Source organism: Mixophyes fleayi, chromosome 5 (assembly GCF_038048845.1).
Source record: "Mixophyes fleayi isolate aMixFle1 chromosome 5, aMixFle1.hap1, whole genome shotgun sequence".
In the NCBI taxonomy this organism is placed as follows: domain Eukaryota; kingdom Metazoa; phylum Chordata; class Amphibia; order Anura; family Limnodynastidae; genus Mixophyes; species Mixophyes fleayi.
The window spans coordinates 79,997,062-80,017,093 of NC_134406.1; the positions used below are offsets into that span (position 1 = coordinate 79,997,062).

General features: G+C 38.2%; 1 protein-coding gene and 1 pseudogene across 1 annotated transcript in view; one reads left to right on the top strand and one right to left on the bottom strand.

Moving 5' to 3' along the window:
* Window positions 1–3,597: 3,597 nt before the first annotated feature.
* LOC142159675 (5S ribosomal RNA) lies at window positions 3,598–3,716 on the top strand (annotated as a pseudogene).
* Window positions 3,717–5,975: 2,259 nt separating this feature from the next.
* Window positions 5,976–20,032, bottom strand: part of TMEM108 (transmembrane protein 108) — a 202,971-nt gene continuing 188,914 nt past the window's right edge. Inside the window, exons 5-6 of the mRNA XM_075212451.1 lie at window positions 17,925–18,079; window positions 5,976–6,486 (exon numbers count right to left, since the gene is read on the bottom strand). Of these exons, the coding sequence (XP_075068552.1) occupies window positions 6,364–6,486; window positions 17,925–18,079 (278 nt within the window). The 3' untranslated portion in view covers window positions 5,976–6,363. The remainder of the gene's footprint in view (window positions 6,487–17,924; window positions 18,080–20,032) is intronic.

A 20,032-nucleotide genomic window follows, 5' to 3' on the forward strand; every position in this document is an offset into this window, starting at 1 on the left:
AAGTATGAGTTTAAAGTATAGTAGTAGAAGATAGTTGTCTGTAAATATACTGTACTTGGAAGCCTTTCTGGAACCATATGATAACATAAAGACTTATACTTCAGAAGGTCCATCTGTCATTGGTCAATTTACATGACAGATATACAGTCAAGTCCATAAATATTGGGACATCGACACAATTCTCATATTTTGGGCTCTATACACCACCACAATCGATTTGAAATTAAACAAACAAGATGTGCTTTAACTGCAGACTTTCAGCTTTAATTTGAGGGAATTTACATCTAAATTAGGTGAACGGTTTCTATATGTGCCTCCCACTTTTTAAGGGACCAAAAGTAATGTGACAAATTAAACAATCCTACATCAAACTTTCACTTTTTAATACTTTGTTGCAAATCCTTTGCAGTCAATTACAGCCTGAAGTCTGGAAGGCATAGACATCACCAGATGCTGGGTTTCATCCCTGGTGATGCTCTGCCAGGCCTCTACTGCAAATGTCTTCAATTCCTGCTTGTTCTTGGGGCATTTTCCCTTCAGTTTTGTCTTCATCAAGTGAAATGCATGCTCAATCGGATTCAGGTCAGGTGATTGACTTGGCCATTGCATAACATTCCATAGGGGCACATTGATATAGTAGACACAAAAAGAAATAGATAAGGGAACGCAGAATGTACATGGGAAAGACAGAAGGGAGAGGTGAAGTATACAGGAGATATGAGTGACAGCTGGAGGGACACAGTATAGGTGAGGACATAGGACAGATAACTTTGCATAATTTAATATGCTTTATATTATATTATATAGTGTTAAAAAGCATCTAAAATCAATATCAATTTTCAAAATCCTTAAAACAGCTAAGGGCCTTAATCCCAGCTCTCCGGCTATTCACTTCAAATCTCCATATCTATTTCTCTTATCTATTACAAGAAACATGCTATAATAGACATCTCTCTGCGTCACTATTTTGAACTCTGGAACCTCATACTTTTCTCTGTGTCTCTTGGCACTTTTATTCCGAACCCTCCTTCTGGAAGCTCACACATGTCTCCATCTTACATCTCTTGTTCCTCGCTCAGCTGCAGAACTCTTTCAGCTTCTCCTATTTTGGGTGTCACTGAGTCATAGGCCACCAGGGGGCATTACATATTGTGATAAATATTTTGTTCACCGTGCAAAATGTCTTTACATACTGGACTTTCCATGAAAAATGACATCTGCGCAATAAAATAAAAAGTTAACTTTTGTCCATCTTTCAGCAAATATATCTAGTGCTTTCTACTGAATGCACAGTATTATGAGCTTTTGCCTTACTAAAATATGACTCATACTAGACTGTAATACACAGTAATACATAAATAACTACTGTACAGAATACTGTATATGTGTAAAAGATGTCAAATGTGGGAAAAGGCAATGTAAAATCAGCCAAATAGGCCCTTTGAAATGCATTAGTGAAAAAGGATTGTGAAAAAAAAGTGTTAAATCAGGTTATAGAGCTTTGAAACAAGCACAATCTCTCTTGATTGTTCTGTAAACTAGCCTGATAATTAACAGTGAAGTATCAATCCAGTTATACTCTGCCATAGGAATGTATGGGGAGAGCAGTGTCATAGTGTGCTCACTCAGCTCCCTCTGCTTTAGAAATTGGAAGGCTGGCGTTACAGTGTTCTATGAAGGAGGCCTTTGGTTTCCTATGAGGAAAGGGTGTTTTCCCAGCAAGGCTTCCTAGTGAAGCCATGTGCAAGAGCAGGAAGGATAGATATTTTCATATTTAAATGAAAACTAAATTTTTTTGTGTTTACCGATCCCTTAAAGTACTGCTGTTATTTTGCCAAATTAGCTATTTACTTGATGGTTATTAAAACAGGATTGTATTCAATCCATTTAAAAAGAGACAATAGTTTTCTCTGCTCTGTAACTGTCCCTATAACCCTATAACCTGTCACACTACTCTAAAAACTTTAGACCTTATGTAGTAATTTGGTACTATTGTACAATAAAAATTAAGATAAACATAATTACAGATATAAGGACACAGGCGTTTGGGGACACCACCTACAGTGCGAGCCGTCAACCTTGCACTCCATTATGTCTTTCACAAATTATTTGTGCTGGGTCATTGAAACCTAATAAGGTCACTGGGATGATACTGAGGGTGTCAGCGTTAAATACCATCAGGGTTCTTTTACTGCAGAAATACGATGTTCCCAGGGTAGGTGGATATCATTTTAACCTGAACATTGTGCTTGACTAAAGCTCAATAAATATATATTACTAATCAAGCTCCTCCTTATTTGTGAATCATTTAGCCTGTGGGTGTCTTGTCTCTACTTGATGATTACTTGGCTACTCATTTTTCATGCTGTCCGGGTGCATCTGTGTGTTCTGGGCACAGGCAGCTGCAGAATATGTATAACAAATAAATGCGCTCAAATTGCCTAGAACATATCTATAATGTAAATAGTAACTATTGGTAGAATAAGATAGTTGACATGAAATGGTGCAGAATTGCAAAAAACGGTGAATTTAATTGGCATAAATAAACATTCCAGAAAAAAGGGGAATGAGTATTATCAACAATAATTGGATATTGATAAATGAATACATACATGAAATGAAAATAAAAATAACAATAAGAGTATAAAAATAAAAATAAAAATAAAAATAAAATTAAAATAAAATAAAAATAAAAATAAAAAATCCGGAAAGTGCAAAAAATGCAGTCCAAATAGATGCACTAATAAAAGTCCTGGTAAAAAATGGCTCAAAATGACCTAATAAAACAAACCGCAATAGTTCCAAACGGGGATGCAAAAACTGTCCAGATACCCGATATGTGCTGCGGTCATCCGGCAAATATCACGATGGTAGACAGGGGGAAATCAGGAAGGCTAGCGGTGGAGCTCACAGGAACCGATAATAACTGTGTCCCTAGCGATGCTGCAGTATGATGATGGAGAGCCTGGCGTGCGTTCCACAGTGGAACGCATGAACCGGATATCCTGATGACGTCACGAAAGTGGGCGTGGCCCAACGCGTTTCATCTGCAGGAGCAGATTTCATCAGGGGATGTGGTATGAGTGGTGATCTAATGAGCTTCCTTATATATTGTCAATAAATGATTGTTTAATAAAGTGTAATTGAGGATTCATTACTAAGCCTAATCAGAAGGGCTTGATTGTCCATTGTAATAAAATCTAAACACCAACCAAGTCATATGAGTATACATGTAATAATACATCTATCATAAACAAAGTGGTAGTTATAAATGTAAAAAATGTAATTACATAACCAAAGAATAATGTAAGCTAATTGAAATCCCTAATAGTGATTGGTATAACAGATTATATTGTATTACAGTTATTATATACAATAACTGGCGAGGAGGGGACCCCATTAAAAACATTAATAGAGAAGAAAGTAAATTGATCCTCTATTTTGACACTTTAACACCACGAGGACTGAATATGGAATTCGACATTTCAATATAGAATATGTCTTTATTATTAGAAACACCATATCTATATTGGTTGCAAGTCGTGGATATGTAGTGTCTATGCCCTATTGTCCCTTTGGGTAAAGTATCTCCATGCAAACTACGGTCACACCACCCTGGTGATGCCCAATCCCTGCCGACCTTGGAAGCCAAGCAGGTTGGAGCTGGCTTAGTACTGGGATGGGAGACCTCCCGGGAATATCCAGTACAGTAGTAGACATGTAGTAGATCTATCCCAATATAGTGACAATTAGTGGCAGGACACGCCACCTCTCGCTTACCATGATGTAGTGTTTCCTTAAACCAGTATGTAGGAAATCTTTTACAATTTTATACTTACCTTGATAGGATGCCTCTTTATGTGTTTTAATTATGGCCAATATTGCCACTCATCTTATTTTTGATATTCCTAGCCTCATGTATATAAACATAGAAACTTATTAGAATCGGTTCATCCATTCATTTAAATTATCTTAGCAGTTAATACTGTCATCATTTAGGCTAGCTAGTCATAGAGGTTTTTAAGCATCAGTCATGTATGTATTAGCCTTACATTTACAATAATTATTAGTATCATTCTGACTTGTTATCAGTCCAATTAAACATTTCAGTTTTATGCAGAATTAAATGGAATTTTACTATATGTTAGAACTATTTCCTATGGTACGACCGTGGTCGCCTTTATATGTTTATTATTTTTCTTAATGTTACCAATATAATCTGTTATACCAATCACTATTAGGGATTTCAATTAGCTTACATTATTCTTTGGTTATGTAATTACATTTTTTACATTTATAACTACCACTTTGTTTATGATAGATGTATTATTACATGTATACTCATATGACTTGGTTGGTGTTTAGATTTTATTACAATGGACAATCAAGCCCTTCTGATTAGGCTTAGTAATGAATCCTCAATTACACTTTATTAAACAATCATTTATTGACAATATATAAGGAAGCTCATTAGATCACCACTCATACCACATCCCCTGAAGAAATCTGCTCCTGCAGATGAAACGCGTTGGGCCACGCCCACTTTCGTGACGTCATCAGGATATCCGGTTCATGCGTTCCACTGTGGAACGCACGCCAGGCTCTCCATCATCATACTGCAGCATCGCTAGGGACACAGTTATTATCGGTTCCTGTGAGCTCCACCGCTAGCCTTCCTGATTTCACCCTGTCTACCATCGTGATATTTGCCGGATGACCGCAGCACATATCTTAATCTTAACTGCAGTACAGATTATTTCAGTTCAGCCAATTCCTGCGTGTTCACATATGATCAAATTTGATGCAAGGTCCATGTCATACTGATATAAGAAGATCGTGGTGTCAAATGACAGTTTTTGCATCCCCGTTTGGGACTATTGCTGTTTGTTTTCTTAGGTCATTTTGAGCCATTTTTTACCAGGACTTTTATTAGTGCATCTATTTGGACTGCATTTTTTGCACTTTCCGGATTTTTTATTTTTATTTTTATTTTATTTTAATTTTATTTTTATTTTTATTTTTACTCTTATTGTTATTTTTATTTTCATTTCATGTATGTATTCATTTATCAATATCCAATTATTGTTGATAATACTCATTCCCCTTTTTTCTGGAATGTTTATTTATGCCAATTAAATTCACAGTTTTTTGCAATTCTGCACCATTTCATGTCAACTATCTTATTCTACCAATAGTTACTATTTACATTATAGATATGTTCTAGACAATTTGAGCGCATTTATTTGTTATACATTGCTTGGTACACAGAAAGGGATTCCTGAATTCTTGCTGCTCTTGCCGTTTGGAGTTGAGCGCAGGTCCTCTTTTGATTTGAATAGCTGCAGAATATCAATATTTAGAAAGAATTGTGATGTAGCTGCAGGTGGATTTATGTATTTTCTATAGACATTCATTTGACACCACGATCTTCTTATATCAGTATGACATGGACCTTGCATCAAATTTGATCATATGTGAACACGCAGGAATTGGCTGAACTGAAATAATCTGTACTGCAGTTAAGATTCTCATGATTTGATTGGTTAAAGTTTGTTCTAACCCAATGCACTTCATCTCCTGCTCACCTGCCCATTAAGACTGAGGAGGCAGAACAGGGAAAGGAGGAGGCATGTAAAGGTATGTTTGAACAAATGTGTCTTATGTAGACTGAGACTCAGAGGCACAAGCGTCCGTCAGAAGACATAAAACTAGCAGGTGCTTGACCACTGGTGTAGGTTCCAAATTGATAATGATTTCCATCAGCTTAGACATGTCTGGCTCAACTTACCTGTGCAAAATGTGTTTTGTTTTGTTTTGGAAGCAATTTACGTCTGCCTTATAAGACGGAGATTCAATCTAACTTTAGACGAGTCTATCAAGGCTCTAAGTGCTCTGACCCTAGTCAAACACACCTAAAAATAGCTGTTGTATGCTGATTTTAATAAATAATAATATTATATAATAAAGAAACAACATTTTTACATATCAATAACTTTATTTATAAAGCCACAGATTGTTCTGTAAAGTCTTACCACAATTGTAAAAAGATGACAAATCTTAGGAAAACAAGCTGAAAACATTGTAATCATGGGAGGAAAAGAGGGTACACAAAGCATATTTATACTATATAGGTTTATTAAGTTATTACTCAGATCTGCTTTTTGGAGGGATGGCTGTAAGGTTAACTAAACCCAACTAAACATTAAACTGTTTGGTATTCAGTTTCTACAGTGAGTCAATAGATAGAGCGTATACCTTCTTCAGTGTCTGGGTGTAAGTTGTCCTTTTTATTAAAGATGTTTATGTTTCTGTTTTGGACTAGAAATAAAGTACAATAATGGGCACATCCTGCTTTCATGTTCTTCATATTTCAGAAACTTGTTCATGTCCTGAAAAAAGTGTTTCCTGACAAAATGGATTGACAAGAACCATTCCACTGTTTCGGTAGTCACCATTGGCTGGAGAGCGAGGCTCTGAAAGATGATCCTAAGAGGAAAATAAATATGTCAGTATGAAAGAACATACAAATTGGGGAGTTGATATTTACAAAGCAATAATAACTCATTTATAAGCAACCTGTTATGACCCTACATTTTTGTACTATGTTGTGCAATCTTAAGGGGGGACGAAAAGTAAAAAAACACACAATAATAATTATTATTATAATAAAAGATAAAATACATCAATCGGCTATTACAATGGTATGTTAATTAAGCCATGTACCATCCCTGCTCTATTTCTCCACTTCACTGTAGCTGATTGATTTGCTGTTTCAACTCCATAAGCTGCAGAATGCTGACTGGATGCAACTCCTTTTCCTGCCAGTATGCTATTTGGCTGACATCAGAGCAAAAAGAAATGCGTTTATAGAGTAGGTAGAAAGAGGGAGAAGCCCACCGTGACCTGTGGTTCAGTTGTCTGCTTGGAGAATTCACAAAAGATATGAAGAATTAGTCAGTTGTATAAGAAGCCTATGACAATGAACAACTATCACTTACAATGATACAAGCTAACATCATAAAATTGTAGGCTCAGCTGCCTCAGATTTTTTTTTTTTTATAAATGTGGCTGATGAGTTATTAAGTGGTGAGTAGAATAATATTTATCTCAGTAAAAGGGCCATTAATCCACATCAACCAAGATGAGTTACGTTGATGTATACTGAAATAATTAAAAGAGAAAAGGAAAGTGAACATTGCATTAATTCCTTAATGAATATACACATGGAATGCAATTGAGCCAAAGTAACTTGTTACTGTATAAATGCAATATTTTGTTACCAGGCAGAAATCTCTCCATATCGAAAGGGTCAATTTTCAGTTTGAGTTCTCTCCTAGCAAATGCTTGATAAACAGTAAAGGTGTCTCTGAATATTTACTCTTTTAAGAAGCTTATATGCCAGGATTAGCCCATGGTGTCTTTAGTGTATGATAGGTCAGCTTCATTCACTGTCTTAACTGAATTAATTTTGCTTATGAGCAAACTTAATAGTTAAGTTATAGCCCTGAATATGGATAGTTTTTTTCTTAGACATATTAACTATTATTATTTGTAATGCCTCAAAAATAAGTGTACAAAAGTGTTATACTAAAAAGCAATGTAAATAAACAGCAAATATACAACTTATATATAACTGCGATTAACGGTGTACTGTTTTGGTATGCTAGAATTTACAAGGACACAGCTGTAATAAAAAAATGTCCTGTGCAGTATTTCATTGTGGAATAATGCATGAGCTATGAGCATTTTATCACTTTTGGTGTAAATTTTATTTTAAGATTTTATTGATGTGCGACATATTTTTAGTTGTATCCTATGATGAGGCTAAGCACATTGTTTAAAGTCCTAACTTGTAACTTGGAACTGTCAGTAGGTATCTTTGTATGAATTTGTCTTGCTATATTTTGAAGTCTTTACACCATTGCTTCTTCTGTATCGTAAGTGGATCATTTATCAAATGCCTGTGGTGAGACAAATGCTAATCCAATGGAACGCGTGCCACATATATTCAATTACACATTTCAGCTTTAGGTTATATAGCAATATTGCATCTGTTTTAGCAGATACTTCACTAATGTCCAACTTTTATGCAAATTATTGTTTTAACTGTGATTGTTTTTGTGTTTTGATTCTAAATGTTAACAGGGTGTTGACCACTGTTGGTTTAGGCCAATAAATATCTAAAAAATATAGTGAAAAATACTGTATTTCTTATCCCCTTAATATGTGGATGTATTTTTACCTCGAAGACTAAATACATTTTAATGTTTACTAATAAAGGGAATCCCTCTTCAGTAATTTATACTAATCACACCTTTAGCAAACCAGCTTTTCTGGTTTAGAATTATGACCTGCTGAGGCCATTGAATGGGCAGGTCTCCAACCACAGTGGCCTTTCTAATTTACACCTCTTAAGACAACTCTGAGTCCGCCATTTTGTTGGTCACTTCCTTTAGCAGACACTTTCTGGACACAGACATACACACACTCTTTGATCATAATGGGCTTGCACTGTGAGGTTTGCGACTGAGGAGTTTTACTAAGTAGTGATGTTGCATTGGCAAGTTATTGTCTGTTAGATAAGTTTTACTAAGCAGTGATGTTTTAGTGAGAAGTGTTTATTGTACTAACTAGGCAATAGGAGTTGATAGGAGTTGTACACTGGCAGTGGCAGCAATATATTAAGCAAGATATACAGTATATGTGAGCAGTGATATTGGATGCAAGTGATCTGCATTGCATTTGTGATGCTAGGATATCGCTGCGATCATATATAGAACTTCTCAAACAATCTAAATAACATAAATCTGAGATACACATATTCATTGACTCATATTCACATTGATAAAACAGTTGAAGTAGGCAATGCATTGTTTTTGATGTAATATATTATGCTTTCTACATTGTGTTATATATGCAAAGATTATTATTGAAAATACCTATTGTTAATAAGAATACAGGTTACTTAAATGAGACTTTGTGTGCAATCGTTGTTGATATCATTATCATTTTTCCCTTTACTATACTATGTGTATCAGAGTAAATTGAGCAGAACTTGAAATAGAGCTGAGTTTAAACTGGATACTACTTTTTTAAAGTGGTAATTAATGACACTAGTTATTAAATGGTCATTAGCATATTTACTTCACCGTTGGACTTTCAGTCTCTGTGCTAACACAAAGCAATCACAGACTTCCCCTTATTACCCTTTTATATTTACAATGCATTGCTCCACTTGGAATTTTTTTTATTTTTTTTTACTATATTCCAGCAAATTTTATATTGTTGTCCTTTTAGTAGCATATTTAAATGAATATATTTTTATTTTTATCACAATATACAGAAAATTGCATGCAAAAAGTGAACAAATCATGTTTTCATATTCTAAAGAATGTTACTTTTCCATAAATAGTGCCATTCAATTAATTTGTCCAAAACATTAATTAGATAGTTTTACTGAGTATAGGGATACTAAATACGTGTACTTTTATATACCATTTGATGTAGCTATGTGGTGAAAAGGTAAGTAGGAATTTTAATTTTTTACTTTATTTATTTTTATTATATTATTATTTGAACGATTGGGGACTGTGAGGAGTCATAGGAGATCTTCCCTCTTAGCATCACTTAAATATTCCATGTAAACTGGCAATTAATAATTAGCAGCCAGCTTCCAGTTTGCCTGGATCTATTCATGCAGGCTGACACTTGATTCAGGTCTATAACTAGGGCAATGTTTCTAATGCTTTATGCACTGATCAAGGAGCCTATAAGCAAATAAATTAGTAGAGCTCTTCATCCACTATCGTTAAGGAATGGGTGTTTATAAATGGTCCATCTGTGAAAAGGGATCAAAGGCAGAAAAATTCACCAGAGTGACCTAGAGTTTGTGAAAGAAAAATATCTTCTGTCATCAGTGGATTACAGGCTGGTTGAAGCATAGATTGCTATGCAAGTGAAATCACATGGTGATATTCTTAAACCCAGGAGCCAGGAAGATTTAATTTGAAAATTAGTTAACCTACAAGGAACTTATTGGCTAGAATGGAACAAACTTAGTTGCTGGCAGGTCAGAGGAAATTGCCATCTTGATTTCATAGATCCTAGATTTAACATTGCACCAAAAAAGTAAAAAAGACACATACACAATTTTAAAATTAAGTTCGAATGACTTGAACTCCCAAAACACTTATTCACTACTTCAATATACAAAACAAATTTCTTCTTTCTTGATCTGATGTAGTTCAAAAGGGAACCCTCCTCCACATTACAAATAGCTCAAAGTGATCATAGCTGGTACAGCTACACCAATAGCCAATCACAAGTGGCCAGTGTGTGGAAATGGTTGTAATGGCTGGATTTTGAAGTGTGGGCACAGTTACTCCTGACTTTAATCATTTTACTTCAATCATTCGTAGTGTGCGTGTGAATCATTTGCTATTGCTCTTTTTCTCACCATTTGGGCTACTATGCTTTTAGAAAGAAAAGACTTTATTTTCCATTTGAATTATGACGGATCAAGGACAAAAATTTTGTTCATTTAATAAAGTGGGGAATGAGAGTTTTGAGGAGTGTTTTATTTAATTATACTTAAGTTAAATATTTTGCGTTGTCTTTTTTTTTTAGCTATTTTTGGTATAGATGGCCGGGGTCTTAGGGACTTTTCAGCGTGGGGCTTATTTTTACATGGTGGGTCACATAGAGACACCAATCCTGCACTAACTAGCCTGTAGCTGGTTTTTACTATGTGCATGCTTTAAATTAGTTATGTTTTAAACAGTGGGGATTGTTTTATTACAGGTTGCATTTGCATGCTTTTCCACCAAATAAGTCCCAATAAAAGTATTGTCCTTCAGTGCTGTAAGGCTAAAGCCTGAATTCAGTTTGTGAGAGCATGGGTTAATAAAGCTGCATGTAACAACTTTAAGGCATAAACCACAATGCATCATAGCAAATGGCATTGGGGTGTCATGCACAAAGCTTATTATCATTAATCATGTGTATTCTATACTGCAGAATTAAATATAACTGGTGCTGTTCTGAAAATAATGTGAGTAGATAAACACAGGGTAGAATGTCCCCAATCGTGCTTCATCCTGGACAAAAAACTGTCCCTGGATCATCAACATATCCCTCGCTTCCTTTGGAGTCAAATAATAGATTATAAGGAACTTCTGAGAGTTTGAAGCTCTGTTTGCATTTTGTCTTTTTGCTAAACCATTGAGATTAGTGGTCTCCTAACACTGCGGCTCCTTTGAAGCCAACTAGTGACACTAATGTTCGCAGTCCGCTATGAACCAAAACAGAACAATACCTCATCATCTACCTCTTGACTTCTCTCAGTCTATACCTAGATAGTTAAAAATCACCCATGAGGAGCACCAAATTTTTCTTTGCAGCCCTTTCAATCTTACAAATAAAAATAATTGGCCTGTTTGTTTGTCTGCCTGGTTAGGCATTTGGACACCCCTGCACAGATTGGGATGACACCAATGTGAGGTGGTCCAAATGGATCCTGGCCAGGTTTTAGGGGGTTAGGATCCCAATTGGACCTTCTGTTCCTGTATATTGGACAGAACTTTGACCCAGGGAGCCTGTTCTGGCCCTTCCACTGGATGGATTTGGATGAAAACTTCACAGAGAGTAACATTGGAACCCAGAAGACATACTAGGGGGTTGAGGCCCAGGTTTGACCTCCTGTTGGTGTAAGCTGGGCAGAACTTTGGCCCGTGGTGCCTGTTCTGGCCCTTTCACTGAATGGATTTGGAAACTTCACAAAGGGGATGGCAGTTGGTCTGGTATACCTAATGAAGTGAATGGGGTCCCAGTCGGTGCTCCTGTTGGTGTACGCTGGGCAGAACATTGACTTGGGCAGCCTGTTCTGGGCCTTCCACTGGATGGATTTGGATGACATCTTAGCTGCTAATTATTTTCACATATTGACAGTTACATCCAACTCATTGATAACTTAATAACTTGAAGATTTAAACCCGGGCAACGCCAGGTACTTCAGCTAGTTTATAATAATAATTTAATTTCAGTACAATCATTTATGCTAAATGGTTTATAACAAACCCTCGTCTGTACTTTTTTGCCACTTATATACCTACCCATATGGACTCTATATTGTCATAATTTTCTCCACTGGACAGGTCTTAAAAATCTTTTTACATATATACAACTTCTTCCCCTTTTCCGCCCTTCCTGCTGTATCCTTCAAAATTCACTTCCCATTTGTAATTTTCATCCTGACAACTCTCAGTTATATCTACTCTATGAAATGTCTCTTTTAACATCATTACTTCCAGTTTATCTATTTTGTTTGAACGACTGCTAGATTTCAATATCGTACATTTAATATTTTACAGGTCACTTAATATTATGCTCCACTACTGACCCTTCCTCCCACTCTTTTCCCATTTCCTTTGGCTAAGCCATGTTCCCTGTCTACAATATGTTGCACACTGCTTGTATCTTCTGTTTTTATCTTATCTCTACAAGTATGCATTGTGTTGCCAGCAATGGTGGAAGCAACTGAGCATGCACAGTGAAGATTGGGGCCCATCAATGGACCCACTCACGCTCAGAAGTGCAGAGCGGGGCTTCTATACCTTCATATTGGACTGAATAGCATCCCCCCAAAAATTTGCTATGGGGCTCGGCAACTGAATTCTATGCGCATATTAGTCACAGCTACTCTCTATGATTAGAAACAATAAAAAAGTAAAAACGTACTGTATTGTACAGCAATAGCGACTAATACTGAAAGTGCTATTAAATTTCTAATATACCTATGTATTATAACTAGCATAGTCATAATAAAAGTAAATATTATATATATATATATCTATAATATAAATGCTTAGTGGCGTGTGTTAGTCTGTCTGTGTGTGTGTGGAAAAAATAAAACCAAGCTGCAGCGCCACCTGCTGGGCGGAGTTATACACTGACCTACTAAATTCTTAGTGTGTGTGGAAAAAAAAAATCAGAAAGGGCTGAAATTTGGTATACTAAGATGTTTTTAATTTGTTAATTTAATTTGTTAATTGTTAAAAGTGTTTATAAAGATTTAAAATATATATATATATATTTCTTGAAGGAGAAGTGACAGTTGGGAGTGGTTGGTGGTTGCCGGGGGTGACAGTGGGGAGTGGTTGGTGGTTGAGGCCTGGGCTATGGCCCAAATGCATGACAAGAACCTTTTTAACACCTTAAGTAGCTTGATTTGACTAGAATGCATGAGTATCATGCACGGGTTAACTTGTATATATATATATATATATATATATATATATATATATATATATATATATCTACTATATAAAAGCCTAGTGGCGTGTGTCTGTGTGTGAAAAAAAACAAAACAAGCTGCAGCGCCACCTGCTGAGCGAAGTTATACACTGACCTACTAAATTCTTAGTGTGTGTGGGAAAAAAACTCAGAAAGGGATGAAATTTGCTGCAGCGCTGCCTGCTGGGCGGAGTTATACACTGACTTACTAAATTCTTAGTGTGTGTGGGGAAAAAAACTCAGAAAGGGATGAAATTTGGTATACTAAGATGTTTTTAATTTGTTAATTTAATTTGTTAATTGTTAAAAGTGTTTATAAAGATTTTAAAAAAATATATATATATTTCTTGAAGGAAAAGTGACAGTTGGGAGTGGTTGGTGGTTGCCGGGGGTGACAGAGCGAGAGGAGTGTGATACTCAGGACCGCTGAGAGAGATCCCTGTGTCTGGATAGACATCTGGATAGATGTGGCGATAAAGATGAAGGATGAGGTGATGGAGAAAAATGATGAGGTGGTGACATGTGGACAAAACCACGTTAAAAAAGGGTGTTTGCGTCGGGAAGTAACGCTCTTCCCCTGAGGAGGCCTGGGCTAGGCCCAAATGCATGACAAGAACCTTTTTAACACCTTAAGTAGCTTGATTTGACTAGAAAGCATGAGTATCATGCACGGGTTAACTTATGATGAAGTCCTATTGGATGAAACGCGTAGAGGTGACTATGGATACTCTCTGATTTCGAGCTGCTGCAGATAGAGCCGTTCGTATATGGATATCAGATTTGAGCTGTTATACTATTTATGTCTGAATATTTTTACCATCTGGTACGTGCATTTTTACTGTTTGAAATAAAACTTTTAAACTTGGATAATACACCATGGAAGCGCCCCTTCTTTTGTGATATTTTAGGAGTGTTGGCTGTTCCCCTGTGGACAGTGTCGGACTGGGGCATGAAGGGCCCACCGGGGAACTGCAATGCTAGGGGCCCACCAGAGGGGGTGTGGCCAGTCATCATAGAGGCGAGACTAGACGCTAGAGGGGGAGTGGTCAGCCCACGAAGGACAGCTAGCACCATAGTGTAGTATATAAAGAATGCAGTGTGTGTATAAAGAGTACACAGTCTGACCTGCCCCTTAGATTGGGCAGAACAGTCACCATAAATCGGTATTGTCCCACTAGACCAGGCTTGGCTAACCTGTGGCACTCCAGGTGTTGTGAAACTACAAGCCCCAGCATGCTTTGCCAATATATAGCAGCTTATTGCTGGAAGGGTGTGCTGAGACTTGTAGTTTCACAACACCTGGAGTGCCACAGGTTAGCCAAGCCTGCACTAGACTCAGAATTTTTGACAGACTGTCCTACCTGTTGTTGTCACTTTTACCACCTGCAGCTGCTGGTTTCTTTAGTTGCTGCTTGTCTGGATCTTGGAATGTTGAGGGCCCTATTTGGAAAAAATAATGGGTACATTTAGAAGATTCCAACCAGCCCTGGCATTAAATCAATAGGACCAACAATTAATACTTAGGCCTTCCTCCAGCCACAACATTAAAGTTATAGTATTCCCATTTAATAAACCTATTTCCCTCCCCCCAGACAGCCCCTGCAATAAATCGCATTTATGTATAATAAATATACCTATTTCCCGCAACCGTCACTGCCATTAAATAATTCATATTCACATTTAATTAAAAGCCCCCAAACCACCCCATCTTAAATTAAATTGTCCCACCTTCACCCTACAAAGAAAATAGCACCCATTATTTAGCTACCACCTACCACACACACATTACATTGCCACAAGCCCGCTGTGCCATCACACACACATTACTGTGCCCCTTAATCACCATGCTGGGCCTCCTTATGATCAGACTGCGCCCTCCATGCTGTTTTTGCCCCCCCTTCATCACCCTGTGTCATGCTGCTTTTGTTTCCCCCTTCTCCTGGCCCCCCTTAACTCTGCCATCATGCTCCCCCTTCACTCTGCCTTCATGCTCCCCCTCCACTCTGCCTTCATGCTCCCCCTCCACTCTGCCTTCATGCTCCCCCTCCACTCTGCCTTCATGCTCCCCCTCCACTCTGCCTTCATGCTCCCCCTCCACTCTGCCTTCATGCTCCCCCTCCACTCTGCCATCATGCTCCCCCTCCACTCTGCCATCATGCTCCCCCTCCACTCTGCCATCATGCTCCCCCTCCACTCTGCCATCATGCTCCCCCTTCATGCTCCCCCTTCACGCTCCCCCTCCACTCTGCCATCATGCTCCCCCTTCACTCTGCCTTCATGCTCTCCCATCATGCTCCCCCTTCATGCTCTGCCATCATGCTCCCCCTCCACTCTGCCATCATGCTCCCCCTTCACTCTGCCATCATGCTCTCCCATCATGCTCCCCCTTCATGCTCTGCCATCATGCTCCCCCTCCACTCTGCCTTCATGCTCTGCCTTCATGCTCCCCCTCCACTCTGCCATCATACTCTGCCTTCATGCTCCCCCTTCATGCTACCCCTCCACTCTGTCTTCATGCTCCCCCTTCATTCTGCCTTCATACTCTGCCATCATGCTCCCCCTCCACTCTGCCTTCATGCTCCCCCTTCATGCTCTGCCATCATGCTCCCCCTTCATGCTCCCCCTTCATGCTCCCCCTTCATGCTCCCCCTTCATGCTCCCCCTTCATGCTCTCTTCTTTCTTCCATTCCCTCACTTACCTTTTCTATCTGATTCTTTATTCTCTTCTGTCTTCTGTCTTCTGTCTGCGGCGCTCCTCACTGAATGTCGGGCGTGATGACGTCACGCCCGGCATTCAGTGCGCACGGAGCCAGCGCCGCAGACACGCAAGGTTTTTTTTGTTTTTTTTTGTCTTCAGTTACTCGCTCCCCCACCAACGAAGAGGGGAGCGATCAGGGTCGGGGCCTACCGGGGGATAGACCGGTCCCCCGGCGGGCCAGTCCGACCCTGCCTGTGGAGATCAGGAGATAGAAGGGAAGGACGCGCAGATCACATCCTGCTGGTGTTTGAAACATAGTGAAACGGAGACTGTTCACCAACAAGCACGATAAGAATTTATTGTCCATATCATTTGACTTGTGCGCACCGACTGCTGATATTATATATATATATATGTGTACATACACACACACACACACACACACACACACACATAATGGTATATTACTTTATCATCTTTGTATCACTGTTACAGTGTTGTATTATCGGATCATATGCTGCATGAACCATAAACACTGTTAGGAGCTGAAAAGTTTATTGGAATGCAGCTAGAACTAGAATGGCAAATACTGCACTGAATTGCTATATATTCTAAACAATGATAACCCATAGATCATGGGGGAGTACGATAAAAAAGCTGAGAATGCCTGATTAAACATTAAAGTTGCTGATTAAAAGATCAATAGAAGTCCTAGCACTACCATTACTAGTGCTGTGTACAGGGCTGCCATTAGAGGGGTACAGGAAATTCCACTGTATGGGGACCAGACTGATCAGGGGGGTCCCATGCAAGGCCAGAGTTTTATTTTTCAATTATCTGTTCTGAGTGGGCCCCAGGTTTGAATAAGGGGGACTGCATTATTGTACTTCCTGTTGGCTGGCTCCTCCCCAAGGACTAGCCCCCCATTAGCTTCCTTTGTTTCTAGACATCCCCCTGTCTCCTGTCCTCCACCTCTTTCCCTATACCAGTCATCCCATCTTCTCATACTTCCCCTCCTCTAGCCTGTATGCTCACCCCACATATTTTTAATATTTAGGGTGGTTATTAAGGGTGGGTATTAATGTTATGTGGGGGCTGCCTAGGCTAAAACTAGTAAAATCTTCCCTCCAGTCATTGCAATAAACAAGATATCTCTCTCCCCCTGTCAGTATCTGTGTTCATCAAAGTACCAGGGTCTCTCTGTCTGTGGTAGAGAATGTGGGGTGGTCCGTGTGTTAGTGGGCAGGTCTGAGGAGCATGTAAGCAGCATGTGGGGAAGTCTGAGGTGCATGTAAGGGGCATGTGGGAAGGTCTGATGGGTATGTGAAAGGTATGTGGGGAGATTTGTGGGGATGTCTGTGGGGCTTGTGAGGAGGTCTGAATGGCATGTAAAGTGCATGTGGGGAGGTCCAGGTCTCATGGCTCCACACTACACCTGCGTTCACTGGACCAAGGGGAGTGGGGATGATCAAGGAGAAAGGAGGGGAGGGGTTGACTGCCGATTTCATTTGTAATGGGCCTCACAATTTCTGATGGCAGCCCTGGCTGTAGAAGCTTCTCTTTCAGAATATTTGTATGTTTGCAGAGCAGGACTTATACTTGATGTTTGCTTGTATGTCATATATGTAGAGTATGTATAGACATAGAATCCTCCTGTTGAAATCCTGCTGACAATTCATGAATAATTTTCTATAGGTTTCTGTTGCTAGGAGCTTAAAATTCATAATCTACAGGTTAACATGTGAAGTTGGGGTTATAGAAAAAAACATGGACAAAATAATAACAAAATGGAAGAAGTTTTATGGTAAAGAGAGACCGGTCAATGCATTCTGCCAGGTATTGCCAAGTTTGAGGACACTTGGCCTAATGGTAAATTCAGATATTAAATAGAAGCAAATATCTGGTGAAGAGTTGTATGCCCTATCTAGTACATTACCTCTGATGTTTCCAGAGACTGGATCTCCCGCGGTAACTCCACAGCATGCTTGTTGAAGTAGTCCATGGTAATTGCATTATTCCAGTAACTTAAGTTATTATCGGGGTTTGAGGCTTTCTTCTTCCGCCTCATGCAACACACAGTCAATAAAACCGCTATGAAGGAGATACAAAAAAGATATTAAAGTAGGAATGTTATATTTTACTATCTTATTCATACCTGCTAGATCAAATAGAGAGATGTGCTGATTGAAGGATAAAGCTGGAAAAGCAACTATTGTTAAAACAATTATTATTATTATTATTATTATTATTATTATTATTATTACCAGTGGTTGAAGTGAAAATTTAGAAGTTGAGGTATGGAGATTTAGAAGTTGAGGTATGGAGATTTAGAAGTGGTGGTATTGAAAATATAAGTGAATGGAAATTGATAGTTTTACAATGAAGACAGAAGGAAGAGTGTCCGTATGGCATACCACTACTACTAGCCTATGTTGAGTACTGATTATAGCAGAAACAACTATAAAGGACAATCACATTTTGTTTTATTACTCTAGTGTGCACCAGATTTCAAAGCAACACTGTGATATTACTATTATAATTATTTTTTATTAATTTTTTATTAATTATTCGCTCTCATTCTGCTCCATGTTGCCAGTTATGAGGTGTTTTCCGATTGTGCATTCTGGAAGGATTGTACACAGAGCTTGAACAAACCAATATTCTAAAACATAGGGATAACTCATCATATTATTGAATATTATTGAATATAATACAGTTGGTTTTACAGAGGGTTACATATGAGTGCCTGTTGCCTTAGATTTTTTTACATATTTATACTGTTGTATCTTTTTCAAGCATTAGTGTAGTGAAATCAAATGAAAATGATTTCCTTGCATGAGAATGAGATCTCATTTCGGAGGAGATTTGTAAATTCCACATTCTCTGTCTACTAATTGAGTTCTAAACAAAATTTAAAATTATAGACACTGCAGCAAAGCATGTTGACTGCAAATATAGGCCATAGGCTAATCTTCTCTCTCTGTACTATTTATTAATTGTTTATTCTTTGGACACACCTGTGTTTATCCCAAGAGTGTTTAAATTCCTAGAACTTTGTTCTAAGAATATATGGGGCATATTCAATTAGGTGCGGGCATCGCAGCTACGCTTACATGCGTAATCGCGCATAGCTGCAATGCCCAAACCTAACTGAATATACTCCTATTAGTTTTTCAGTAAAATAAGTTTTCTAACACTCCACTCTATAAGTAACTTTCTTGCACTATTAGGCAATGATAAGGTGAGGAACTATCTAGTAGTTGTTAATGACAGCGATTGGTGGAACTTCTAACAATAACCAAGCAAGCCAGCTACGGACCAGAGGCTATGAGTGCTACTCCTTCCTACCTGCTGACACCACCTGCTCAGCCCTCCACTGATACCACCCCAGTACCATCATGATGTCTGCTATAATGTACCTATTAAACTTTGTGAATCTTTTCTGCATGGTGTTAGAACACTGGAATGTTTTGTGATTGTCTACAGATACATGCAGCTATCACTGGGATTAAACTAAAGCAAGTCTCTCATTGTTCCACATGTAGACAAAATATTTTGAATGTCATTCTCTATGAAAGAACTACAAACAGATCCAGAAAAAAACATTTCATCGCTGGCGTGGTAGAACTTTTGACATATACCCCAACACCTCTATTAATCTCTACTCAATAGAGTTTAAAATGGAAACAGTAATGCCAAGAGCTGCTGTATGTCTCATCTGCCATGTGCACTCACTGATATTACCAAGACAAACCACACAGGCATTTTATGGTAAAAGTAACCCAATGCCAACAATTTACTAAAATGCTATTTCATGTCATCGCTAGAAGTAATTAAACAGCTAAACACTGCATATAAAATGAGTGACAAATTCCAAGCCTTTGATCCAACATTTAATGCCTTCATAGGGGGATTTCTCTGTCCATTTGTGTAAACTTGGTAATTTGTGCAATCATTACTCACCAATGAAAGCATAATAGTCGAATTAATAAATTAAGGCGTGCTACTCATTTTGTGTGCAAACACACAGTGACGTCAGTCATT